The 26,221-nt window shown below is 39.9% G+C and overlaps 1 protein-coding gene across 2 annotated transcripts in view; it reads right to left on the reverse strand.

The window, feature by feature from the left end:
• Positions 1 to 26,221, reverse strand: part of LOC111565004 (plexin-A2-like) — an 88,133-nt gene that overhangs the window by 19,098 nt on the left and 42,814 nt on the right. For both annotated transcript variants that reach the window (XM_023264924.3, XM_055010854.1), the window contains exons 5-18: positions 24,891 to 24,991; positions 22,455 to 22,578; positions 21,393 to 21,546; positions 20,787 to 20,883; positions 15,375 to 15,489; positions 13,108 to 13,308; positions 12,314 to 12,410; positions 11,424 to 11,623; positions 9,356 to 9,507; positions 8,189 to 8,306; positions 7,495 to 7,631; positions 6,792 to 6,959; positions 3,746 to 3,839; positions 1,741 to 1,980 (exon numbers count right to left, since the gene is read on the reverse strand). In XM_023264924.3, the coding sequence (XP_023120692.2) occupies positions 1,741 to 1,980; positions 3,746 to 3,839; positions 6,792 to 6,959; positions 7,495 to 7,631; positions 8,189 to 8,306; positions 9,356 to 9,507; positions 11,424 to 11,623; positions 12,314 to 12,410; positions 13,108 to 13,308; positions 15,375 to 15,489; positions 20,787 to 20,883; positions 21,393 to 21,546; positions 22,455 to 22,578; positions 24,891 to 24,991 (1,998 nt within the window). The remainder of the gene's footprint in view (positions 1 to 1,740; positions 1,981 to 3,745; positions 3,840 to 6,791; positions 6,960 to 7,494; positions 7,632 to 8,188; positions 8,307 to 9,355; positions 9,508 to 11,423; positions 11,624 to 12,313; positions 12,411 to 13,107; positions 13,309 to 15,374; positions 15,490 to 20,786; positions 20,884 to 21,392; positions 21,547 to 22,454; positions 22,579 to 24,890; positions 24,992 to 26,221) is intronic.

The following is a 26,221-nucleotide window of genomic DNA, read 5'->3' on the forward strand; positions in this document are numbered from 1 at the left end:
GATATTCGGATATTCGGGTACAGCCCTAGTTATGTGCATCCTTTTTATGACAGGGCACACCTGAATTCGCAGGGATTGTGATGAGAAAAGGATTTTTTTTTCTACCGCAGAGGTGTTTGAACTATTTGTAATAAGGCATTAAATTATTTTGTCAGTGGTGTGCACTAAAATCTAACTAGGTTTACTGATAACTAAAGAACATTGAGAGATTTCAGCAGGAGATGGAGTACAGGTGGAATTACACTAGATTATGTGTATTTGTGGTTAAAGAAATTCTTCTGCATGTTACTGTTAAATAGGGCTGAAACGGTTCCTCAAGTTATTCCAGTAATTCGATAACTAAAATTTCTCGAGGCAAAATTCTCTGAATCGAGACTTCGTTTAATCCACTACATACTGGACCCCAGGTCACTAACTGGTGGACTGTGGTCCAAGTCCAGACCAAGGCTTCATCCTATACAGACCCGGACCTATAATCAATCAGTTATAAGGGGATTTTAAATTTGATATGATGCTTCTATTTTAACCGACTTTTGTAGTGTTTACAGCGTTGATTTAGCAGATCAGAAGGCACTTTGACATAGTAAGACTTTCATTGAGGGAGTCGGCTTGACAAAAACTAAAACCTTGGTCATTTTAGAGGTTTGAAGGTGGTTTTCAACATTTTTGGTTAACTCAGACTTTCTGCTTCCGCTTCAACCTCGTCTACACGAACAAGCGCGTTTAACGCAACATTTGACTCATTTTCCACAAAATGAACCGATCGTGAACTGGTTGTTTTAATGGAGAACAATAGGGAATATAAAAATTTATGCCTGTTACTGGAAATTATGTAAGACAGGAATTGTGGTAGTAAACTGTTAAAAGTGTGCAATGTATTTATTTTCCCATCAATGCAGCTGATTATTTCTACCAGACAGCTGCACAATAAAACTATCAAATTTCATATATTCAAACATGATATTGTATTGAAGTGCATGTAGATCTGACACTGTCTCATAATGAAAGAAATCACTTTAATTTATTGCCAAATCAAAGTGAAACTAATGTTAATGATTGAAATTCTCTATAATAAATACAGATAAACTAATCAGTTTTCTTATTTGTGTTCTATCGGCTGCAGTACCAGCAGTTTAAATGGACCAAACATAAAAACATATTCATGTGATTTCTGCATCATGTACTAAGTACATGTTGGGTTCCCATGGCTTTGAGTTTTAGTTGAATACCCCTGTACTATACTACAGTCAAGCCAGAAATTATTCATACTCCTAGCAAATTTTAACTTAAAATTACTTATAAATGTAAATAAAAGCTGAGAACTATTTTTTTTCCACAATGATGTCTCTTGTACATCCTCTTATTTTCTTTTGGGAAACACAACTTGTGTCATTTCGAATCAAGAAAAGAACTTTCTGGTTGAATAAAAGTAACTTTAAGTCAAAACTTGCTAGGGGTATGAATAATTTCAGGCTTGACTATATATATGGACAATACCTCTGTACTATACTATATATGTACAGTACACCACAGATGTCCACCCGTGTTCCACCAGGGCGGTTATTTCTGTTGCACAGTGTGCTCACTTCCACATTTGATGCTGCAACGCGCATGCAAAGCGCAGAATTCGATTACTTAATTATTCGCCGGAATAATCAATAAAATACTCCATTACTAAAATAATAACAGCTGCAGCCCTACTGTTAAGCCAGATAATGGTTTTAATGTTTTCACTCTTACTTTGAGTATGATGGGAGATCCAGGTTTCTGCTCCAGAACACCTGAGAGGCTGATGGGCTCCAGGTAGGGGTTGGGATAGTACACAAAGCTTGTGTTGTTGTAAGTGAGCAGAGCTTGGACGTTGTTGAAGACGAAGCCAAACTCGTCCACGTGTTTTATGGTCTCCTGATCTGTGGTGTACTCTGCCTTCAGAGAGGGGGCGAAGCAGCTGATGGTGGTGGTGTTCAAGACTTTGCACACCTGGAGAGGAATCAGATCAGGTGTCCATTAGTTACACATCACAGCATATACAGCATCCACACCCTGATCTAGAGCGAGAAATATATGAAAACCAACGTGCATTTTCATCAGCAGCTCCACAACTTTGAAACAGCCTTCGTCTCGCAATAAAAGTGACATCTCTAGATGTACATGTTTTTGTTGTCTTTTGGTTGAACTCAGTGGTCTTTATTTTTTGTATTTTATGTTTATTTTATAGCATGTTGTCTTTTATTGCTCTGTTTAAATTAATAGTAATTAATGAATGAAAAATAGCCCAGTTTACAGCCCAGTTTACACGTCCCATGAGAAATGTATAACTCAGTATTTTTCCCTCAGAAATGTCTTTTGTAAGCAGCAGTCCTGACTTTTATTTTGATGTCTACTTGTTCATTTTATCCCATGTGAATACATTAGTTATTAAATAAGGCAATGAATTTAGGGACCTTTGTACTTTTTTTAAAATCAATTTTGCAACCACTTTGGCTAAAAGCTTTGAACAGATGTCTCAATACATCCCCAAATGTTACACAATTACAGTTCTGTCATTTTTAACATCCTGATAGTCCAATGAAGTCTTGTGAGACTATTCAACTTGTGTATTAATGTAAATATATCCAACAGACACTGTTTGATATTAAGCCAATTGCTCGATCATTAGAATGCGCCTTCTGTTTTATTTTCTGTAGTTCTTCAAAGTCCCTCTCAAAATCAAGCTTTTCCCTTTAATTTCACCCTCCGCAGGCCAGTTACTAGCAAGCTTCAGTTATATCTCAGGTTTCAAAGAAAGTTGTTTCAAGTCAGTAAAGGGGCTGTTGCGATTCTGAACATTTTAAAGCATTTCCAGTTATGTTTTCAAGATATGTAACTTTAAGTGCGATAAAGAGACTGCCCTTATTAAATTCACCACTGACCCGTTTTTAGCAGCTGATTCGGGTGAAAGTTCATCTTTAATCCCTTTGGATCTCAGCACCTCCAGTGACACTGTACAACATGCAGCTTTAACTGACTGGCTCAAATTCTGGGCTAGCGTCATTAACACACCGTTTAATTGCCTCGGGGCATACCTCTCACACACATCACATTCACATGGTTCACATGAAAAAAACGAAGCTTTTTCAAACACAACATTTGAAGCTTCTACATTTTCTCTATCTCACATCAGTGCAAGCAAGTAATTGCATCATTGCATTTCTGGCATCTCCTCATTAGCTGCCTGGTCAGTATTGATTTTCTTCATTAATCTGAAGCCAGAATCCCCCTCCAGAAGTTTCAACCTATTTCAGCGAGTCCTCAGGCAAATCTTCAACTGGTCAAACGTGGAAAACTTCCGGCTAAAGGTGTCTGGATTTTAGCCATATGGGCCCCAACACTTTAGAACAATCAATCATTTTGAAACAACCTGCTGGAGCAGTTCAGGCGAGCAGAATCAGCACCATAAGTCACCTCCTAAAACTGAGTTGTTCTTCCACATCACTTTTGAAAAAAATCTCATTCTGGAATGAAACACAATATATGCAATGTCTCTATTAATACTTCATTTTTGCAACCACAGCAGCGATGACATGTTTTTTTTTAAACCTTTGCCTCTTAGATCATTATGCAAAAGCAAAAAAGTACAAACAACACTAAATCTCTCTTATTACTGCATCAGCAAGCCATCCATTATGAGCAACTTCAGTGTACCATTTTTTATCAGCTTGTCAGTAAAGATTGAGTGCAGTATTTTTGCAGTTTTCATACTCACATTGACAGATTCATGTCCAGCATATTTGACTCTGACCCGTGGTTCCTGAACTACATCTAGGTTGGTCCCAGTCACTGTCAGGGTGGTGTGTCCACTATGTAGAAGAAAGGAATATATTTGTTTTGCAAGAATTGTTGGTCAAACATGCACATACAAGCAAACTGCACTCCAGGTAGCCTGTTTATGAATGCAAACTGCCTTTTCATAAGGATTTAATTAGAGTGGCAGCCACAGAGAGATCCATCTTTTTAACCGACATTTTCCACAGAAGCTGCATTAATGCAGATTTTAGGCGGTATATCTGCCATGGTAGCTCGCTTTGTTATTGGGCAGAAGAGCCAGATCAAACGGGGAACCAGCTGGCTGCTATTTCATATTCATCTATGACTGTGAGACTGGCATAGCATGAATACAGGTGCTGCTTGTTTACATATCTGTGCTAGATGTGATTAAAATGAACAACAATCTCTAATCTTTGCATAACCTGTGCTTCAGTGTGAGCTTAGAAAACTGTGTAATTATAGAACTGGAAAGAAGAAAATGAGAAACAAAGAGGGAAAAATACAGAAAAGAAAAGAAGATTTTTTTTTTTTTTTTTTTTTTTAAACTGGGCAGTCTAGTCGGCCTGACAGAGTGCCAATCCTTCTCTTCTCACACTTCAAAGGCCACCTAAGCTTGTAGGGCCTCATAGTGGGACTGCACATTCATGATGAGGGCTCTTGATTGCAGTTCCACAAAGCTCCTCCTGTCACTAGGCTGAAGGCCAGGGTGTCTCTCTGAAGTCTAATCTGCAGGGACGTAGTGCTGGGTAATCTCACCCGAACCCAAATTAAGTGCCATCTTTTATTTAGTGGAGTACAGGTAATGCACCTCTCAATTGTGAGAGAAATGTTTATGCAGACGAATTTACTGTAATATTAGCTGCTCGATGATGTCGAGTCATGTATTTAATAATGTCTAGGTAAATATGTACTATTTTGAAGACAGATTTTTTTACTGGTCTATATTAGACACCTTTTTGTTAAACAATCAATCTTTTGGAGTTAAGGAAATTATCTGCAATCAGCGAAATATACTGAGTTAGGGGAGTTAGCTTTTTTTTTTCAACAATCAAAGGTAAATTGTATTTACCACTTACTTAGTAATTGGTAATATATACATACACTACCATTGAAAAGTTTAGGGTCACTTAGAAACGCCCTTATTTTCGAAAGAAATGCATATTTTTTTCAATGAAGATAACATTAAACTAATCAGAAATACAGTCTAGACATTGTTAATGTGGTAAATGACTATTCTAGCTGGAAACGGCTGATTTTTAATGGAATATCTACATAGAGGTACAGAGGAACATTTCCAGCAACCATCACTCCTGTGTTCGAATGGTACAATTATGTTGAAAGGCTAATTGATGACTAGAAAACCCTTGTGCAATTATGTTAGCACATGAATAAAAGTGTAAGTTTTCATGGAAAACATGACGGTAGTGTAAGTTTATAAGATGATAAAAATGAAGCTGTTCCAACTAGTTTTTTTGACATTATTTAAAATGATTTCTAAGTGTCATGTAGTTAATTATTACATTTACGAACACAAGTTTTGAATTGACAGCTGTTTAAAAAACTGAAGTTGTTCCATTTAGATTCCCGCTCCTGTAGCTTCTCCCCTTGATGAGCTGAACTCCAACAGTTTTGAATGCAATGGTCAGCTTTGGCCATAAAGATAGATTCAACGCTTTGTGGTAATATAATACTTGAGAATATTCCCAAGTTCATTGCTTTAGTCGAGTTTATTTGTAAAAGAAATTATATGCATCTTAAAAATACTGTAAGTACATACATTGGATATTGTCCACGCTAAGTAGGTAGGGGAGGGAACATTAAACTTATGGGGAAGAAAAAATAAGCCATTGGGCCAATTTCATTAAGTTACTACAGCTTCAATTTAGTATAATTAAGTTGAGGGAATAGGAACCCTGAATTAGTTTTTAGAGTGTGCTTTTAGTGAGTGATATTATCATTGAACCTTACTGCTCAACAGTAATCTCTTCTAGGCAGGCAGCTGCGTCAAGGCAGGAGGGGTTTCTCATACTGAATTGTTATTTATTGAAGTACATACGTAATTACTTAAATATATACCGTCAGTTGCTACTTAATTTTACCTGTACAGTCCAGCCCTGGCATGATATCTATATTTATGGAGCTCATGTTTTTGGTGACATTGTCAGAAATATGTAAATTTTGTGTTCATTATTCAGGATAAAGTTAAGAATGTTGCCGCACTGGACTTTATGATGTTGAACTGTTTCTATTTTTTTATCCACTCTGTTTACATACATGGAGGCAGAATGCTATACTCTTAATTCTCAATATAATTCAGTCCACCACAACACTATCACTGTGACCACAATGCTGAATCATATAATTGAATTAACACCTCCATGACAGTGTCAATAAAAACTGTGCATTACAGGCATCATTTATTGCAGTTGTATCCATCTTCCTTTGAGAAAAATACAATCAACAGAGCCACACATTTGTAATACCATACATCATATATACTATATATATATTTGAAACTAGTATTTGTTTTAACCAACATAAATGAGCATTGGATGAGTTGGGATGTGATGGCGTTAGGGATGTTCAAATGGCACTAATTTGTAAATTTGAAGCAGCTCACACCATCCAGGAACCTGGTTCACCAAATATGCAACATGCAAGCTGCCATTCGTCACGTGAGATAACTTCCCCCTGCATTAATTATGATGTTCCTCTGATCAAAGCTAACATATATGAGCATGAGAGAGCCCTGTAGAACTCACAAATGTATCTGCAATTTGTAAGCAACAATGAAGTGTTACTTCCAAATCACTTTAGTGAAACAAAAGTTTGCAGGTTTTTGGACAGTGTGAGGTAACTAGATGAAAACAAAACCTCTGTTAACACTGGAATAAGTTCCAGATGACACAGAGAAAGATCCAGTGATTGAACCTGCATCAGTGCAGCTACGTGACTATATTCAGTGCATTGTTTCTTAGTGTTACCTGGTAATGCTCCATAAAGGTTCAATACGCTGGACTGTTGGGTCTTCTATGTACTCAAAGGCCAGACTTCCAGGAACTTTGGCCCGGTCAACACTCAAACTGACTTGCACTGGTCCCGCTCCCGTCACCGATGGAGCAGAAAAGCACACGATCTCCGACATGGTCCTCCTGGTGGGGTACCAAAAGAGGGATTTATTCATGCTTTTGATTGTGGCGGCCCACTCACTGCTGCAGTGGCAAATCCCTGACTGCAAGCTGTGATGAGCCACGTACGTTACCATGAGGGGAGAGGATTCATTATAGTCTGTCCCATCTCCTCCTCGTTCCAGACACATTAGGAATGGAACACTGTAATTAGTGGGTGCTCGAGCTAATGGCTTCCTTGCCTCACCCACCGGACTTCTGCCATGTGAGGCATTTTGAACTTTAAATAGATATCTATAAATACACAGAGAACAATACCTGCTGCTGTGAGTTCCATCACCTCCTCACAAATTATTGCTGAGACTTTTCATTTAACACACAGACCCATAATTGCATCTAAAGTGTGCTTTTTTTTAAAGAGAGTGATCTCATACTGTGTTTGATAGAGGTTAGAAGGGATAAATCTTTAATACGGTGCAGAGACAATCTTACTTTTCTTGAATCTTAAGGAATATAAGGTTAAGATTACAGCAGGAAGTTACATTATCGACAGACTCACCTGAACAGCTCACAGGTCTGATTACCAAAATACACATTCACAGTGCTGCCAGCACCCAGATTCTCCCCGACAATGGTGACCTTGGTGCCCCCAGACTCAGGTCCTCTGCCTGGGGTCAGTGCCAACATTGTAGGGATCTGTGGAGGGCCAAAATTCATTAATGTTTCATTCAACATAGTTGGAAACACAGAATACAGAATGTGTTATTAATTATCTGATTATCTGAACAACCCTGGTCTTGGATCAGAAAGCCATCGCAGAAGTAAAAGAAGAACCCTGATAAAAATGTAGACCAAAGAACAAATAGTCTGAGTATGGCTTCTATCAAAAAGAAAATAAAAAAGAGCAATACTACAGCACATCTTCAGAAGCAAACAAAACTTGGCTTGAGTGCAATAAAGCACAGCATTCTTTTCATTAGCCATAAAATGAAAATAATGAACACAGTGAACTAATGTTTGGAGGCTCCCACATAATTAGGTTTAAAATTCTGTTATGCACAATATATGCTGCACTTAAAACAAATCAAGTGCCTTATTCTGTCTTCCTCTTCAGTTAATGATTGCAGTAGCATGAATAGATCAAATTGCTTTGCATTTACCTGCTATCATGCATTCAGCCTAATTCATTACATGCCCTTAACTTAATGTTTGTTTCACAACAAATGGACAGAGTAAATGTGTTTCAGAATTACCACAAAGGAGTAGAGCTGGGAGGACTGAGCGCGTAGCTCTGGTCTGCATTCACCAACACACAGCTTTATTGGACCTGGTGCACTTCCTTTAGGAGCTGCAGCCATTTCACACACAATCCTGTCAAGACAAAAAAAAAATACAAGACACATGAAGGTAGGCGCACAAAAAACACAGGCATCTTGCATACTAGTCATATGAGTAGCTCAGCATACACACACAGAAGAATCACTACACTGTGTCACATTTGTTATGAACTTCACTGGTGAAAAGAGCCTGTGCTGGCCAGCGTGATTGAGGCAGACTTTCATAGAAGTTGTGGGTCAATACAGAGGGCCATCTTTCTTCCTAATGGGAAACCTATAACAGCAATATAACTCAAATGATAAACTACACCCCTCCCCATCTCCAGCACGATTGCCACCCACCATTACCTCCGGTTGCCATGACAACATAGGGGTTTCTTCAATAAATCAGTATTTGCTGTCAGGTCAATAAGATAAAGTATGCCATGAATAAGTCATTATAGCAACTGACCCCATGCTGAAATTAATGGTTGTAACAGCTGTAATGCCATGTTTTAAAGCAGTCTGTGTGCCAAATGAATGGCCCTGCCGGATACACTGTTCTGCACAAGAAACCCTTCCCTGATACAATAAGAGCACCAATGAATCGTCCCTGCCCAACCCTTCTATTCATACATCACGTGAGTTTTCCAATTTTCTGCTCGCATGTTCTTTTCTTTTCCCCTTCCTTTTTTTTTACAAGGGTATAAATAAAGTCCCTGCAGCCTGAGCCCAATCGCATTACATGGCTGTGAGAGAAACACATGGCTAACAGATTGTCCCTCCAGTCAGCGACATGCAGCGCATTTCAATTACAGCTGTGCCGACAGCCTCATAACGACAACGACACAAAGACTGTCTCTTCCTTTGGCTCTGACTGCACCAGAGCAATGCAAAGCCCCACACACAATCCTACAACCTGATGAGGCATCACAGGGTATCCGGCTTATTTACAGACTGTGGTGGTTTCTTTGAGAAAAGCAGTGTGAGAGAGAGACATTGCATGCGTTGCTGTTCTTGAGAGCATGTGTGTGTGTGTATGTGTCTCTATACATGTAAGGTACCATATGGGTTCATGTAGGGGAGGGGAGGAGTCTGTCTTACTGTTCTGCAGTGATGTATCCTTCTTCTTGTGGGGTGCACTGCACTCCTGCCACCTCCACATTACCCTCCAGCTCAGAAAAGGACAAACCCAGGTTCAGGCCCTGGATGGTGACCAGTGTGCCCCCCTCTAGAGGCCCTGCCACTGGGCTCACCTGCACAGGAAGGAGGAGGAAATTACAGTAACATAAATGAAGATTTGACAGAGATCTCAGACCACAACTACACTACCAGTCAAAAGTTAGAACACACCTTCTCATTCAATGCTTTTAGAATTATTGTACTATTTTCTACATTGTGGATTAATACTGAAGATTAGCACTATTTTGTTTACAACATATTTCCATATGTATTCTTTTAGAATTTTGATGCCTTCAGTATTAATCTACAATGTAGAAAATAATTAAATAAAAACCATTGAATGAGAAAGTGTGTCCAAACTTTTGACTGGGAGTGTACATATGGTTTACCCACTAACAACTTAAAAATCTGCAGTCTATTTACTTGAATATTTCTGTGTTCTTTTCATTGTACTGTAACATTTTTGAAACTAGATTTCTTTTTCAGAATAAATAGCGTGAATATTCCAGAGTTTCCCATATTGGAGAATAATGAGCCATAAACTGAGTTTAACTCTAAAATAATGTCGCTATTCTCAGTCGTCGCTGAGAGACGTAATTGAAATGGTTTTTCAAGGTCTATCCAACCTGCGAGGAATAAAAATATGGTGAAATGCAAATTCCTGCCAAGTCTCGGTTAGAAATATGACTTGGAGCACAGGCAGAAAAAATATTAACTGTTGACTGTTTTGCTCTAAAAGTCTGTGTGAAATACACATGGTGCATACTGCTTAGGCCTATTAAAAAGGCTTGATGTCCACTGTAATTCTAAACAAACTTTGATGAGTAATGCAGTGAATGACAAGGCCGTGAGAAACCTATTCACTGTCCTTTCCAGTGTAAAGTTAACCATCCCAGCAGGGAACCTTTGGACCTACAGAGCAGAACAGGAGCAATGCCAGAGCAACATTCCCTCCACTCCCGAGCAGCACTCGGTAGTTGATTCATTCTGCTGCAGCTCCTTCAGAAACACTAATAATGTGACAGGGACATCAAAGACTCCTGGCTCTTTGAAGTGGAAGAGCCTTGCATCTCTGTGCCTGACCCACTGTGCCTCATTCAAGAGAATGAACAGGAGTTTGTGAAATAAAAGATCCATCACCACTCTCTAAACAGACTGAATTCGCTTAGCTGTCAAGCACTTAAGGTATTCAGCTGGCATGGAAGAAAAGGTGAGATAGTCTCAGGTAAACAGACACCTGGATGGAAAACTGGAAGTTGGCCACAGATAAAATTAGCGTTTGTTGTTGATATTTACATTATGGACTACTGTGTGTATAAGACAAGGTGTGCTGGCCTAATAGCTCTTTTTACACCCTTTAGCCCCCATATCTTCAAGTGAAGACCTCAGCAGAGTGCAAGATCTGATTTCATAAAGTAATAACTTTTCATAATGTCCATACAATATTAAATTTTCAGTCATTTTCTTATATGTTCTCCTCAATCCTAATCCGAGCTCTACCTGTCAAACTGTCTGTTTCTCGACATCTCTATCTTTCCTTGCTCTCAGAGTAGATTGAAATATACTGTTAGCCACTATAACTGGTCCTCCTTGATTTCTCTGTCAGTCATGCTTCATAACCATGTCAGTGAGTCTGACTTTATATTCCTAACAAAACACCACAAACAGTGTTTCAACTTCCACCTTCATCTTTCAAAGTTTCTGAATAAATTACTGCAAGGAACACAGAAGGATTAAATGGAACTTTTCTCAGGAAATGCAGGCCGATACAACAAACACATCAGAGCTCTGTTGTTTTAATTGGCATGACGGCTAAAACTTAGTCATTTGTATAACTCTCCCTCCTCAGCCACAGCTTATTCTAAATGAAATTACATCCACTTGGCAAGAGGATCTCACATCTTGTGTTTGCATAATTTATTTTCATTGTATGTGTAAACTTGGTGACTCAGTGCTGGACTATAGCCAACAACCCAAACAAACCACAGACCTCGGTAATGCGTGGATTGGAACACTTGACATTCCGGGCAGAGAGGTCCAACCAGCGGCTGGCGTAAGGGGAGATGGGAGGACAGTGTTGCTTCATGGTGCATCGGCCCTCGCCACTGCACCAGCCACACTGGAACTTCCTGTCCGCACGCAGACACATGCCACAGCTGTCCCGCTGGGCACTGCACTTGTATAGGTGCACTGTGGGATAATACAGAGACATAAAATTTAAAACATGCTGTTCAAAAACAGCACAATTTGAACCAGCAGGAGGTGTCATTACAACCGAATGAAGTGAGCCAATTCAATCAAACTGAGAAGCCAATCAGAACACTTGCTTTACATTTGGTATTTATAGTCATTATGTGAATTCAATAAAATTCATTAAAAAAACATGTTTACATAGTAGACCTGTTTCAAGTATTTTTTTTTTTTAAATATGCTAAAGTAATCCCATAAACTGTTCTTTGAAGTCTGCCAAGCTTTACATTCCCTCCTGTGAGAAGCCTATATTTATGCCCATATAAAGTAACACATAAATACCAACAAGGCCTGTTAAAATTCATGGTCATCACTCTCTATATCCTTGACTACAAGGATGCATTTAATGTACAGCCCACAATGACAAGTGAAAAACACCCTTTTCTTGCATGATGATGAAGAGGAAACTAAGAACATTTGTGAGAGTCAAACTGGCCAAATATGAAGATTCATCCTTTACCCCCCTGAGCGCACAAGTGATTGGGTGCTGTTTGATAACACTCCCCTCTATTGTGAACTTTCTCTCAAGGCCCTTTGGGAGTCTTGAAATACTCTCTATGACCCATCTATCCCCTGTGGATTGAGTGCTTTACACTTCTCTAGCCTGGCAGTGATGGATGGCAGAGGCACCTTTAATCTTCTCGGGATTGTCGATGATGAAATTGTCGTTCCATATGATGGAGAGGTCCACTGCCAGGTCACTGATCTTCGCACCCTCGTACATGTACTGAAAAGCAGAAACAGAAAGTGAGAGAGTGTCCAGAAAGTGGATACAAGAAGAGAGAAAGTCAAAGAGAGACAGAGGATAGAGTATGAAAAAAGACAGAAAGAGACAGAGCAGGGAAAATGAGAGGATGAAAGGGCAGCAGAGAGACAAGGCTTTTAACCATCTGTCATTTCTGCCATGGTTGTCTGCTCCTCTTCTCTTTGACATGAAGGGACGCAAACCTTGGATGGGGTGGCCGATCATCCACATCTGCAGAAAATGGCCTTTTCATTCATTGTCACAGAGTAGCAAGATATGCTTTGCATTGAAATTTAGCCTATGATTTGCTTTGTCTGAAACATTTCCTAAGAAATCTCCTGTGTTCTTCCCAATGATTTCTTTTGGGAAGATTACCTTTAATTACTTAATGAGATAAGGACTTATACTCATGATTTCTGTTCATTACTTTAAGCAAACAACAACATTTTATTTTCCTTTCTGTCTTGTCTTCCTTCTCTGCTACTCTTTTGAACATACTTTGCACTTTTCCTAATCACTTTCACTTTCCTTTTCCTCTACTTTCTCCTCAGTTTGCTCAACACCTCAGGCGGTGTTCACTGATGCTGATGTACCCTATGTACCTTGCCTACACAGCATCCCAGCTGTCTGCCTCATTTGACAGCTGTGAGACTCCCACTGGGAGCGTTTGAGGTCATACCGAGCTGTTCTGGCACTGCACGCTGGTGCTGTTGAAGCGCAGCGCCGTGACACGGTGACTGACACCCTGCACATTCACCACGCACTCATAGCCCCGCTGGCCCGACTGCGGCTGGGGGAGATTTCGGGCTCTCAGGGTAATGGGTCGGACCTCGCCGGCAGGAATGAGAATTTCCCCAGAGTTAAGGAGCTGGGGGCAGTCCTGTCAAAACAAATACAAATATATCTAATTTTACCATTTACAGTCAGAAAATAAGCACCTTTCATGCTGTCCCTGCTGCCTGAAAATTACCCACGTATATACATGGTATTTACATAACTAGTTTCTCCATGACAGATTCACTGAGTTTGATGTCCATGGTATGCATGTATAGTGTCCTTGTATTTGTCTACGTATATTTGTATGTGTGTCTCTGTCTGTCAGTAGTATCTAATCTACTAATTCATATAAGTCTGTCAGATAAACATGGGAGACAAATATAGGTTGGAGATTAATGGGGAAAATCAATCACTCATCCTAACATAGTTTGCTTTCATGTGTTCATATGCAATACGTTTCCCTATTTGCTATAGTAAACTATATATTAGACGATAGGGCTATGCTCTGTTGCAAATATGTATTATGTACTATCTAGGGCTGCAACAAATGATTGATTTCATAGTTGATCAATCTGTCAGTTATTTTCTTGATTAATCCATAAGTTGATTGCTTTATAGATTGTGTTTCCCAAAGTCCAAGATGACTTGTGTTGTTTTGTCTACAACACAAAGCTATTCAGTTTACTGTCACAGAAGAAAGAAGCCGAGAGATATTCACATTTAAGAAGCTAGAAACTGAGGAGTTACTCAAATCGATGAATCAATTGTCTCAACAGTTGGAGATTAATTTAATAGGTAACAACTAAGCGATTAATCAGTTAATAATTGCTGCTCTAAAAGCACCATTTTAGATCATTTAGAGATATACTAGTACATTTTGGCACTGTATCGAATCTTTGGTCGTATATATTATCACGTACAATGTTAGATTGGTTAATTTCATACTTGTCAAACGGAACAGTACAGTAGTCAGTGGTGGTGCTTTAGCTTCATTGGCCTTACCAATTTTTTCCGACTTGTGGTGTTCTTCTAGGCTCCATTTTGGTCCCGTGTCATTCTCTATCTACATATTGGCATTATGCTTTATAATCCATAAACACTGTATTTATTATCATTACTAAGCAGATGACACCCAAATCTACGCTTGATTAAAAAATCTGTGAAAAAACTTAAGTGTCAACTTATGACACGAATGTCTTATCTTTCAGAAATCAAGAGCTGGATGTGCCAGAGGTTCCTCAAGTGTAATGCAAATGAAACTGAAATAATTCTATTTCGAAAGTACATGATGTCTAGACAGAATAGGAGCTAACAGATATCTAGGTGTATCGTGGTACAGTGAGTTCTCTTTCATTCCTTTTGTCCAATCCTACTTCCTCCAGTTAAACATATCAAAGATCAAGTTGTTCCACCCCCACACCGATCTTTAGAAGGTCACAGATGCATCCATATAATTGAGGCTTTGCTATTTTATATCACTGTGTTCAGGGTAAGGCAAAAAACAATTTCATGCCTGCAGTTAGGTCAGCATGCTGCTAGACTCCTAACAAATTCAAAAAAGACAAGAATACATCATTGTACAGATATTCATACAGAAGTTCTGAGATAATAAATTCTCAAGACACTGGTGATCTCCTGACATTTCCCCTAGTGTCACAAGGTTTGTGGCTGGACTGAAATAACTTATCAACTATTGGGTGGATTGCTAATAAACTGGAAAAAGACATTTGTGTTCATCTTGTAATAACTTGGTGATCCAGTGACTTTGTATCAGGAGCAAACATTTTAATGTGTCCAATGCTTTACTGAATAACGAAAACTAATCACATTCTGATCGGCTTCTACTGTGTTAGTGTCAAATGTTTGCATTCTAACAGTTCTAACAAAACTAAGATGGGAACTGTAGTTAGAAATATATCTGCTCAGCATGTTAGCATTGTATCTGAGAGCTGACATTAGCCTTTAGCTCGAACCACTCTTGTCCATATAAAGCCTCATAAAGCAACCAAAATGGCTGTGGTTTTTTATCTTTATGTTACTTTGTATTGGAGCTATGTTTTGATTCAATCAAGGATTGTGCCTTCAAGTCGAAAGTGTCACATGTTAACACATAAATGGCCCTCTTTAAAGCTGCACTTTAATCAGCTTCAGTTTTCTATTTTAATGTACCTCTGAGGCGTTGACTCTTCCCTCCTGGAAAGAACAGCTGCTTGGGTCGTGAGTGCACAGGTTGCGGTATTTACACCAATGGCAGCGAAATGTGCTGTTTACACAGGAAAGACACCTGCAGGATGAAATTAACACATTACTACATGCTGTACACTAAATGTGCAGCATTGTAATCACACCACTTGGACACTGAGATGTTCTGCCTTTACACAGTATGTATGTTCTACCCAGCATCTCCATCTTCCTCTTGAAGAGGACTGAAAAGAGGAGTGGGATAAAGGATTGTAACCAACCACTGAATTTATCTGGTTGGTCTGAGGTCTGAGGTTTATAGCAGGCAGAATGAATAGTGTTTTTGTTGTAGATGAAATTACTTTAAGCGTGAAGTTTTGGCAGGGTGGTAACTGTTCAAGTGGCACTGACACACTCATAACAATGTAATATAAAAACATGTAGTGTCAAGGACATAGATTGTCCTTGTTGTATAAATGTAAGTGTAGAGTAACCTCAGCTTTAAATGTTATTATTCCTGAAAGTTTGTCATAGTTCCTTCTTTATGTTTCAGATTTTTTTCTGTGACATATCCATCCATTATCTATACACCACTTAATCCTCATTAGGGTCGCAGGGGTGCTGGAGTCTATCCCAGCTGACTTGGGGTGAAGGCAGGGGACACCCTGGACAGGTCACCAGTCTGTCGCAGAGCTGCATATACACACAAACAATCACACCTGCAGGCAATTTAGAATAATCAATTAACCTCAGCACATTTTTGGACTGTGGGAGGAAGCTGGAGTATTCAGAGAAAACCCACGCATGCACAGGGAGAACATGCAAACTCCATGCAGAAAGATCCCGGGAAGGCCGGGATGCAAACCGGAGATCTTCTAGCTGCAAGGCGAAAGTGCTAACCATCACACCATTGTGCAATCCTCTGTAATATATATAATATAAAATATCTATTTTGCCTGAAAATACTGAATGTTTTGAATTGCTCATCCAAGTTTGAATTATGCAAGTAATGTGTATATACACTGATCAGCCACAACATTATGACCACTGACAGGTGAGGTAAATAACATCAATCTGTCAGGAGTGGCCAAAGGATCACAACAAAGCTAAGGTGTTCCACACTACCCAGATCCAAATCACTGAGCATCTGTGGGATGTGCCAGGATAAGCCTGATCCAGGTAGGTCCCACCCTGCAACCCACAGGACCCACAGAGTTCACTGCCACCATCCCAGTGCCACAGGACATCCCCAGAGGTCCTGAGTCCATGCCCCACTGGGTCAGAGGAGTTTTAGCAGCATAAAGGGGACCAACACAATATTAGGCAGGTAGTCATAATGTTATGTCTGATTGATGTATGTCACTTGATGGGTAGAATTGTGCAACATCCTTGGCTCTGATACATTCAGCGGTCAGTTGGGGATTAAAGTTGTGCAGAAACAACCTCTTTGGACTGGATTTAATCACATTTTGGTCAACAAACACAGAGGCAATAGATGATGCACAGCTGCTGAAAAACCAACAGCAATTGGAAAGATTAAAACTGAGCATGTCCTCTTTTCTTGTTGGTGAGGGGCTCATAGACTTTGCTGTGTATAATAGAGTTACACAACAGGAATACAGATCCATGCACTATCACAGTTTGTTCTCCTGAATTTGCTCATTTAATTAGATGAGAAAAGGAAAACACCACTAGCAGCACAATGCTGCGGCTCATAGCAAGTTACAAATGCCAGTAAATGTAGTGCAGCGCCATTAAATTATGATATTAATTAGCTGCCCAGGACCAGTATGGACATAAAAATGTGTGCTTGTGTGTATGTGTGAGAAAGGAATTTAGAGGGTTAGGTATTAATAGAACTGGACTGGCAGGGTGCTGCAAACACTGGATAATTAATTATAGAGGGTGATGTGATGCTGAGGTGGTGGTGGTGGAGGAGGTGGAGAAAGAGGTGCTGGGTTAGGAGTGTGTTTGGTCTGAAATATTAATCACAGGAGTACACAGGGTCACCCCGCGGCTAATGGGGGCCGTACTGGTGTGGGGCGGATGTGATGAGCTTCCAACTGTTTCTTTCTAATGGCTTAATATGGGTATATTGGGACATTCATGTCACAGTCAAAGAGCATTGTGAATTAATGGCATGTGTATCCACTGTGGGCTAATTTCCTAGGTTTGGTTATGAATACTCCATCAATCAAGTGCTCCTTCCTAGCGTGAACTTCTGTATATCCCTGAATCCAGCTTTTGTGAGCTGACAGTTCAGTTTAATTCATGCTGCAGTTTACAGTTTGCATATGAGAGTATTAGCTCAAGTTTCAGTAACACCTCAAAAAGAAAAAAATATTACTTTACTCTCTGCCAGCTGTTGCTGTATGAATCACATCAAGGGACAAAATAGCACAATTTTTATGATAAAGGTCTTTGAAGACACAAACTTGATGTGTTTTTGTTACTGTCTTATGTTGCAGTAAAAGCTTACATAGCTGCTGATTTGCAGACTTCTTTTAAAGCTGACAAATGCTGCTAATTGGCATTCATCCTAATAGAATCCACCTTTGTGGCAGTATTTGTAATTGTTATTCACAAAGAAAGATTGTTGTCATAGTTTATTGTTGCGATAAATACATTTGCATAATGACTCAAAGTCAAAGCAGCCTCCCTGCCCAGTTAGGAAGCTTATATTGCATGACATTTAAATAAAGTGCTCTTTAATTTACATTATATTTCCTACACTCAAGGCACCAAAGCAGGGCTAAAAATCTAAAATATGTTATGTCTAATATCGGACGCAAGCACAGTTCTTTGGCAGGTCCCTTTGGGACAAGGGGGTGTATTAGTTTAATGCTTATCTACCGAGTTGTCCTTGGGGACTTTTAGCCTACAGCGAAGCCAATTCCAGGTGTGAAGGTGTATTAGGGTTGCAACGCACATCCATCCATCCATCCATTATCTATACACCGCTTAATCCTCACTAGGGTTGTGGGGGGCTGGAGCCTATCCCAGCTGACTCAGGTGAAGGCAGGGGACACCCTAGACAGGTCACCAGTCTGTCACAGGGCCACATACAGAGACAAACAATCACTCTCACATTCACACCTACGGACAATTTAGAATGATCAATTAACCTCAGCATGTTTTTGGACTGTGGGAGGAAGCCGGAGTACCCGGAGAAAACCCACGCATGCACAGGGAGAACATGCAAACTCCATGCAGAAAGATCCTGGGAAAGCCGGGACGCGAACCAGGGATCATCTCACTGCAAGGCGAAAGTGCTAACCACTACGCCACTGTGCAGCCCCTGCAACGCACAATTATAGCAATTAGAGTCCAATACAAATTACAGTTTAATCTGACTATTACTTTCTCTGTGAATCCTTTGTAAAAATCCTAAAAGTCCAAGATGATGTCTTCAAATGTCTTGCTTTGTCCCACAGAAAGTCAAAAACTCGTAAACATCTTGTTTAAAGCAGAGGAATTCAGCAAGTCTCACACAGGGGAGTCTGTAATCAGAAAAACATTGGATTTTTCCTTTGAAAAATCAACTGGATGGTTTCTTACTAGTTTTCTTGGAATGACTAGCGTCACAGAAATTATTCAAAGAAACTACAGAGTTTTGTAGAAAAGGTTGCTCCCAACATTGCTGATTCTATCAGCACAGAAAGAACACAGAGGATCTTCTGGTGTTTTTTCTACATTTTTTTTATGCTCAGTTACAAACAAAGTCATCCCACCAGGTTGTCTGCTCTCTGTCTTGGGTGAGGAGACACCATGGATGTTGATACGTAAATTAACTGGTTAAACAAAGGTGGCAGTACTACAAAGAAGTCAAACACTACAAACAAAATAGTCTCTTCGTAAGAGACAAAATGAAAACAATCCCAGAAGACATCCTCCAGTTGATTAATAGATAAAACATTTTAGCTCAAATATTTTTAGCATATTGCATAATTAAAACTTTTTTTCAGGGTCAGTACTGATGGTTGGTAATCAAGAAGACTAATGACTGATATTTGGAACTGACATACGCCGATCAGACATAACGTTATGACTACCTGCCTAATATTGTGTTGGTCCCTTTATGCTGCTAAAACTCCTCTGACCCAGTGGGGCATGGACTCAGGACCTCCGGGGATGTCCCATGGCACCGGGATGCTGGCAGTGAATTCTGTGGGTCCTGTGGGTTGCAGGGTGGGACCTATCTGGATCAGGCTTATCCTGGCACATCCCACAGATGCGCTCAATAAGATTTGGATCTGAAGAGCGTGGAACCTGGGCGAACAATGAGCCTGCAATGTTTATGTGGTTGGTACATGTCAAACATCCACATGAAGGTCAGGAGTCATGGTATAGTTTCCCAGTAGAACGTTACATTATAACAAGATGATCGATGTTATTCACTTCACCTGTCAGTGGTCATAATGTTATGGCTGATCGGTGTACATTTGCAGTGAAAATAAACGTCTCAGTGTCAAAACTTAAAAAGCTAATTCCAACACAAGACTTTGTTGAAACGATTTTGTATATTTACAGCTTCCATCCATCCATTATCTAGACACCGCTTAATCCTCATTAGGGTTGTGGGGAAGGCTGGAGCCCATCCCAGCCGGCTTATTGCAAAGGCAGGGGACACCCTGGACAGGTCGGCAGGCTATTGCAGACAAACAATCACACTCGCATTCACACCTACGGACAGTTTACAGTTACCAATTAACATGAGCATGTTTTTGGACTGTGGGAGGAAGTTGGAGTACCCGAAGAAAACCCATGCATGCACAGGGAGAACATGCAGACTCCATCAAGAAACCCAGGAATGCTGGAACGTGAACCGGATTTACATCTTACTTATATTTATTTAAAGTAGAACTTTCCAACATGTTTGCTTTCAGTGTTGATTGGCTATTACTTGTGTAACAAATCAGACGGTGCTGTGGGCGGGACATCGCCCATAACCACAAAATGGGAACTACAGATAGAGAGATATGGCTCCATTAGAAACCAAGAAGTGCGTTTTTAAACAACTTATTTCATTTCGATAGTTTATTAAAAAAAATAATGAAACCAATACTTGCAAACATGCTGAATATCACATCTGACAATCGGCTGACCCCTATTTGAATTTGCTAGAGTGTGTATTCGTTGTGTTTAAAGCTGCAAACACTAAGCCTACAAACTGCCAGTTTAAGCAAAGTTGAAACAAACAGGCCATGGCAAATGCATCATGTTGATTTAAATGAAACCTGACAGATAAATTGAACTGAGAGGTTATCTAACAGCCTGATCTTAAGTGGGGTTGTGAGCATCAGTACATCATTGCCCCAAATTAAGTTGTGCTCTTTCATCTATTGAACAAATCAAAGGTGGTGGGGGAAGAGAGGGAGGGGCAGTGGCAGCTGAACTCACATTTGATGGGTGCTGCAGTTGTAGAACTTCACCTCCGTGCTAGCGACCATCTGACCCGTCTCCTTTGAATTCAGACGAAGCTCTACACCAGCCCAGTCTGGGGGGGGGAGGGGGCATGATGAGTGAAAGGGAATGGAAAATATTTAAGAGCGTTGATGAGAGTGAAAAAAGAGGTGAAGTGAAGAGAGGCAAAAAAGGATGGGTGAAAAAATGAGAACAATAAGTGAAAAGAGGAGGTCAAATGAGAAAAAAAGTTAATACTTTTATCACATTCCTGTAAAGAGCCACCTGGTGTCTGCGTTCCTAGGAGGGCATATTGCTGTTGTCGTGAGAAAACCTTCAGTCAGAAACTTCAATGGACGGATTACTGTATATGCTCTGAGAAAATTCTACAGCTGCCTGGTACTCACTAAACTCTTTGGATAAACAAAAAAATGCAAGCAGTCAATCTGAAAAGAAGGCTGTTTTTCTTCAGGAATGTTGATATTTTAAACCTTTTCACCTGGCATTGGCATCAGCCTCAGTCTGTACATTTGGGGCTATATCTATTTATTGTAGCTGCAGCTTTACTTTTTGTTTGTTTTTAGACCTGATATCAGAGCTCACCTTGTCCCTCTGGTATCTGAGGTACCTCCTTCCCGGCCGGTGAAAGACACATAACCCTGTTCCCATTGACGTGTCCCTCCACTTGGGCCTGCTGGCCAAATGAGCAGGTAATTCCAGCAGAAAGGTCTGGAACATTATTCACCTCCAGCAGAAGCTAAAGAAAGCAGAGAGGGAAGATTTAACACACAAGTTTATGTACTGTTGGGTGGAATATGTCAGAGCTTTTACTGAATATTTTATTACAGATTTTAAAAAATAGTTGGAAAATATGATTATTCCTTTTCTTGCCTAGAGTTAGATGAGAAGATTGATGCCTCGCTCATGCCAGTACAGCAAATATTGAATTTACAGCCTGTTTCTGGTTTGCTCAACTTAGAGCAAAGAATGGAAGCAGCCACTGTGGTTCTTTAGTAGCACCTCTAAAGCTCACTAATAAACATGTCATATCTCATTTGTTTCATCCATGCAAAACCCAAAGAATAAAAAGTACAAGTTTTAAAGAGATTTATGTGCCATATTAGTTATTGGCTGCATGTTTTCTAATCTTTGTGCTAAGCTAAGCTAACCAGCTCCACATTTAATGGGAAAAAAAACACGAGTTGTGTTGATCTTCTCATGCACTTCTCAGGAAGAAAGCAAATAAGCACATTTCCCCAAAACTATTCCTTTGATATAATGTTCTTTAGCCCCTAATGTCCTCTGTGCTCTTTGCTACTGCACAAAAACAGTGGCATTGTACTTTTAGAAAATGTAATCAACCTTTTGACAGTCGCATAACAAAGGGTGACAGAGTAGCGCAACAAAACATCTCCTATTTTTTCACATTGTTTGTCTCCCATCCCACAATACATGTTTTTTAGACCAAGATAAAGACAGCGGATGCCCTACAGGGAGAGTCACCCTTCTGTCTCACCTCACCTCTCACAAAACTAATATTCTCTCCCAGGCTTATACTTACTGTACACATGGCTGTACAAGGCTACTCAGTGTGATTGCTCATAAACACTGGCATTGTGAGTGGAGTGACAGTGCAGTGATTGGTGGAATGATAAGCAGACTCACAGGGACACTATGTGCTGATACAGCGATGCTGTCTGGGTGAGCGATAACCTTCACACAACGGTCAATGTCAGTCGTAAAACGGAAGGTCTCGTCCGCCCTCTGACACCGATCTCTCCTCGAGCACCTGTGGAGAAACTTGTAGTGAAGAAAATGTACAAAATAGTGCAGCACATTCCTCCACTTTGCTCTAGAACTGGTAGATGGATTTCCGTAAGGTTTTATGAGGACATTCTTGGTGCATAAAGAATATACCTAAATGAATTTGACATTCCATTGACATGTTTTGTTGTTTGTTTGGTGCTAACATTAAGGTGATATTTGGGATTTTGACTGCTATTGGTTGGATTGCCATGAAATTTGATGTACTACTAACTAATTTATGTGTCACTCAGGATGAATTATAAGCACTTTGGTGTTTTGTCAAGAATGTACAATGGTTAGGACTAAATATACTTATAAATATGTCAAAATAAAGACATTACCATCAGCTTCCACACTAAAACCTGTCAACATCAACTGCAGCCAATAGGACTGTGGATGTTCAGATTGTTACTGATCAGGCTCATCTCCTGCAAATGGCTTTTAGACGCTTGGTTGGATCAGTCTCTTTACCTTTTCACTTTACTTTTCACTTGCTTTTTTTGCAGAGCAAATTACTGAGCAATAGTAGAATAAGTTTCAACTCCTGCATTCCAACAGGCAATTAAAAGTAAGAAGTGAAAGGGTCGGCAGTCTGTGTGACCTTAGAATAATGTTGTCAGAGAGAAGTGCAAAGTAAAAGTACATTAAACGTAATGCCTAACAGTGGAAAGGACTTTTAAATCTTGAAATTGGGGATTTGTTTCTGACATAGTTTTGTTGCAGTTATACTGATGTCTTCAAAAGAGGCATTATAGGAGTTTCGTGTCTGCAGGCTCAAATAGTAACAGACTATACTTAAACACAAACGCTGCATTAAAGCAAAATAGAGTCTCTCAGCTGTAAAGAAAACTCAGAGAGTATTTTGGCTGTACACCATCATCTCTTTCTTTTAAATGTGTAACGTGCACAGCAAGGGGAGACGGTACTTAATACTCTCTCAGACACTGCTGAGGGGGTGGCATCTCCTGAGAGAGCTCAAAGAGCGCTGAGGCCTTTGCTGTAATTACAACACAATATAGAGGTGGATTGGAAACACGGTGACAGCTGTTGCTGGCTCGGCTCTTTGAGGCGGACCACAGCCACACGAGTATACACAGTCACCCCCTGACCGCTCATGAGCTGAAGTGCCTTGGAAAAAAAAAACGACGCCTTTCATATCTGACTGTCTTTCATTGCCTTTTATTTTAGCCTCTTTTATTCACCGTATTTTGTCAGATAGAGCCATTTGTTCCCTTTTCCTTCAGGCTTTTTACATGTTCAGAAACGCCCCCCATACACTCTGTTAGATAGGTGCTTTAGTATACTCTGCCAGGGGTGGGAAAGCGAGATCCTGAAAGCAGTCTACATGTGAGAGTCATTCAGACAGCTGAAAAAGACCCTGATCTGGATTTAATAGACAGAAAAATAAAGCAGTGTCATTTTGCAGTGTGAGGGATCATGATTGACTTTGGGTTACTTGAGGAAACAGCAGCCTATCTACTCACTGATAAGTGTAAGGCATTCATTTAAATAAACAGTGTAACAGGACTTGCAGACAAAGTCAGCAGCGAGGGAAAAGGGGAAAAACAACCCTGTAATGAGGTTATTTAGATTTTAAAAAGCATAATTTTTTCCCTTTCACTTCACTGCCAATTTGATAAAATGGAGAGATGCAATCTGAAAAATGCTGATCATCATCAAGATATTGCTTGTCGAAATGCAGACGTCATATGATGAGGCAGGAGCTAAATCCCCGGCTGAGGTCAGCTACAAACACAGAGACTGGTTCAGAAATACAGGGTTTTAATCTTCTGAATCCCCTTTGCTCCATATCGAGGTATTATGCAAGCTATCCTGGGGTCAGATAATCAAGATGGAAGAGATAAGCTCACTCCGTCAGGTCCAAAATGTTCCCCGGCTATGTGGAGGTGCAGCTGGCACACCTGCTGTGACTGCAAGGCTAATCCCCTCCTCCTCCATTAACACCAGTCGGCCTCTTGCGCGACAGACAATAAAATCTGGTGGGCATGCAGCTTCTGCTGTCCTAAATAGTGCTATTTAGGAGGGATCACACTGTCCAGCAACCACTTCCTGGTTTTCAGTTGGTGCCGCCAGCTGTTGATAATGGTGAACTCCAGGGAGTACAATAAGTCCCTTATATTAAACTGCACAAATCATGTGACCGCGTGCTTAGTTTTATTCAAGGCTTTCTACAAGCTGTTTGGTAAACAGTAATGTTGTGGTTTTAATCCATCGGCTTTAAACAGATATGTATGTGTATAAGAGCATGGGAGAAAATAGAGAGGAGAGACTCACTTGTTGTACAGGACACACCAGCCACAGTGGGGGTCACCAGAGCTCAGACACTCGGCACATGTACTGTACTGCTCACAGGCCTCCACAGGGACCTGGGCCACCTAAAGCAGAGCAGTGACAGAAAGAGTTAAAAGAGGGATGAGCACAACAAAATGGTTTTCAAAGAGCAATTATATGTCGCACTGATCTCTCTTTGAAAATCATTTCAGCATGTTTTGGGTACATGGAGTCAGAGGAATTCCAGGAGCAGCCATTTTAAGTATAAAGCACACTCAACACCATTTGGTTGTTTTGTTGTTTACAACAACATTTCTATTTTAAAGGTCATTTTGGTGACATTTGTGTCTTCACTCTATTGTCTACAGTGGTGTTAGAGACAGGAAACACAGGAAGAAATAGCTCTAGAAATAGAATAGATCAGATGTATGGGCGGAATTGAACTGGGGACACTGATGATTCCAGGACCGCTTTACACTCTAAATAGTCTTAAAAATGCAAACATTTGGATTTATGCAAAGTATACACTAAAATATGTTAAAAATAAACATCCTGATAATGTATTACAAACATAGCATTATACCTTCTAGGGATTGTGGCTGCCTGTATTTGATGTAGGTAGTTTGTTGCATTTATTGAAACAGTGCCTAAAGGCTGTAATGTAATACTCAGATAAGTAGGAAATCATGCCACAAGTGTGGTAAAGTGTGTTAAAGAGAATTTGAATGTGATCACAAATGCCACACACATTATTGTAAGGGGAAATTGAATTAAATTATCACTTGACACACACAGTCAGACATTTTAAAATTGCAGGAAGTTTTCTATTATATGTTTAAAAAAAGAAGAATAAACTACAGAGGCTTCAATATAATATATAATTTAATCCAAAGAACGCCCATGTAATGTAAAAGAGAACTACTGAGTCAAACTTTGACTTTGTTGTTCGTGCACATGAATGTTTGACTAGTATTTATATTGAGACGTTTCCAACTCTTGTGACAAAAGTTAAGAATGGCTGCAACAGAGTGGAAATAAGGTCAAAGAAGACATGCAAGTAAAACATTCTGATGAAATAATAAGCAGCTCTGATGAGGAGAGAGCAAAGCCCATTTCATCATTTTGTCTATTTTGCAGTATATATAGAAGCTTCACCAGAGCTTCAGTGTAGAATATCCCAAAGGAAAACAGCCCTTTTTTCCTACGTCTAGCTGCTGATACAAATTTACAACATGCAGTATTGTGGTTGTGCCCACATCAGGAATCATCAGATTTTTTTCCCTCAGATGTCAGAAAGCACATGAAAGGACACCACAGCTGTTTTAGAAGTAATA

This window comes from Amphiprion ocellaris, chromosome 5 (assembly GCF_022539595.1).
Source record: "Amphiprion ocellaris isolate individual 3 ecotype Okinawa chromosome 5, ASM2253959v1, whole genome shotgun sequence".
NCBI lineage: Eukaryota > Metazoa > Chordata > Actinopteri > Pomacentridae > Amphiprion > Amphiprion ocellaris.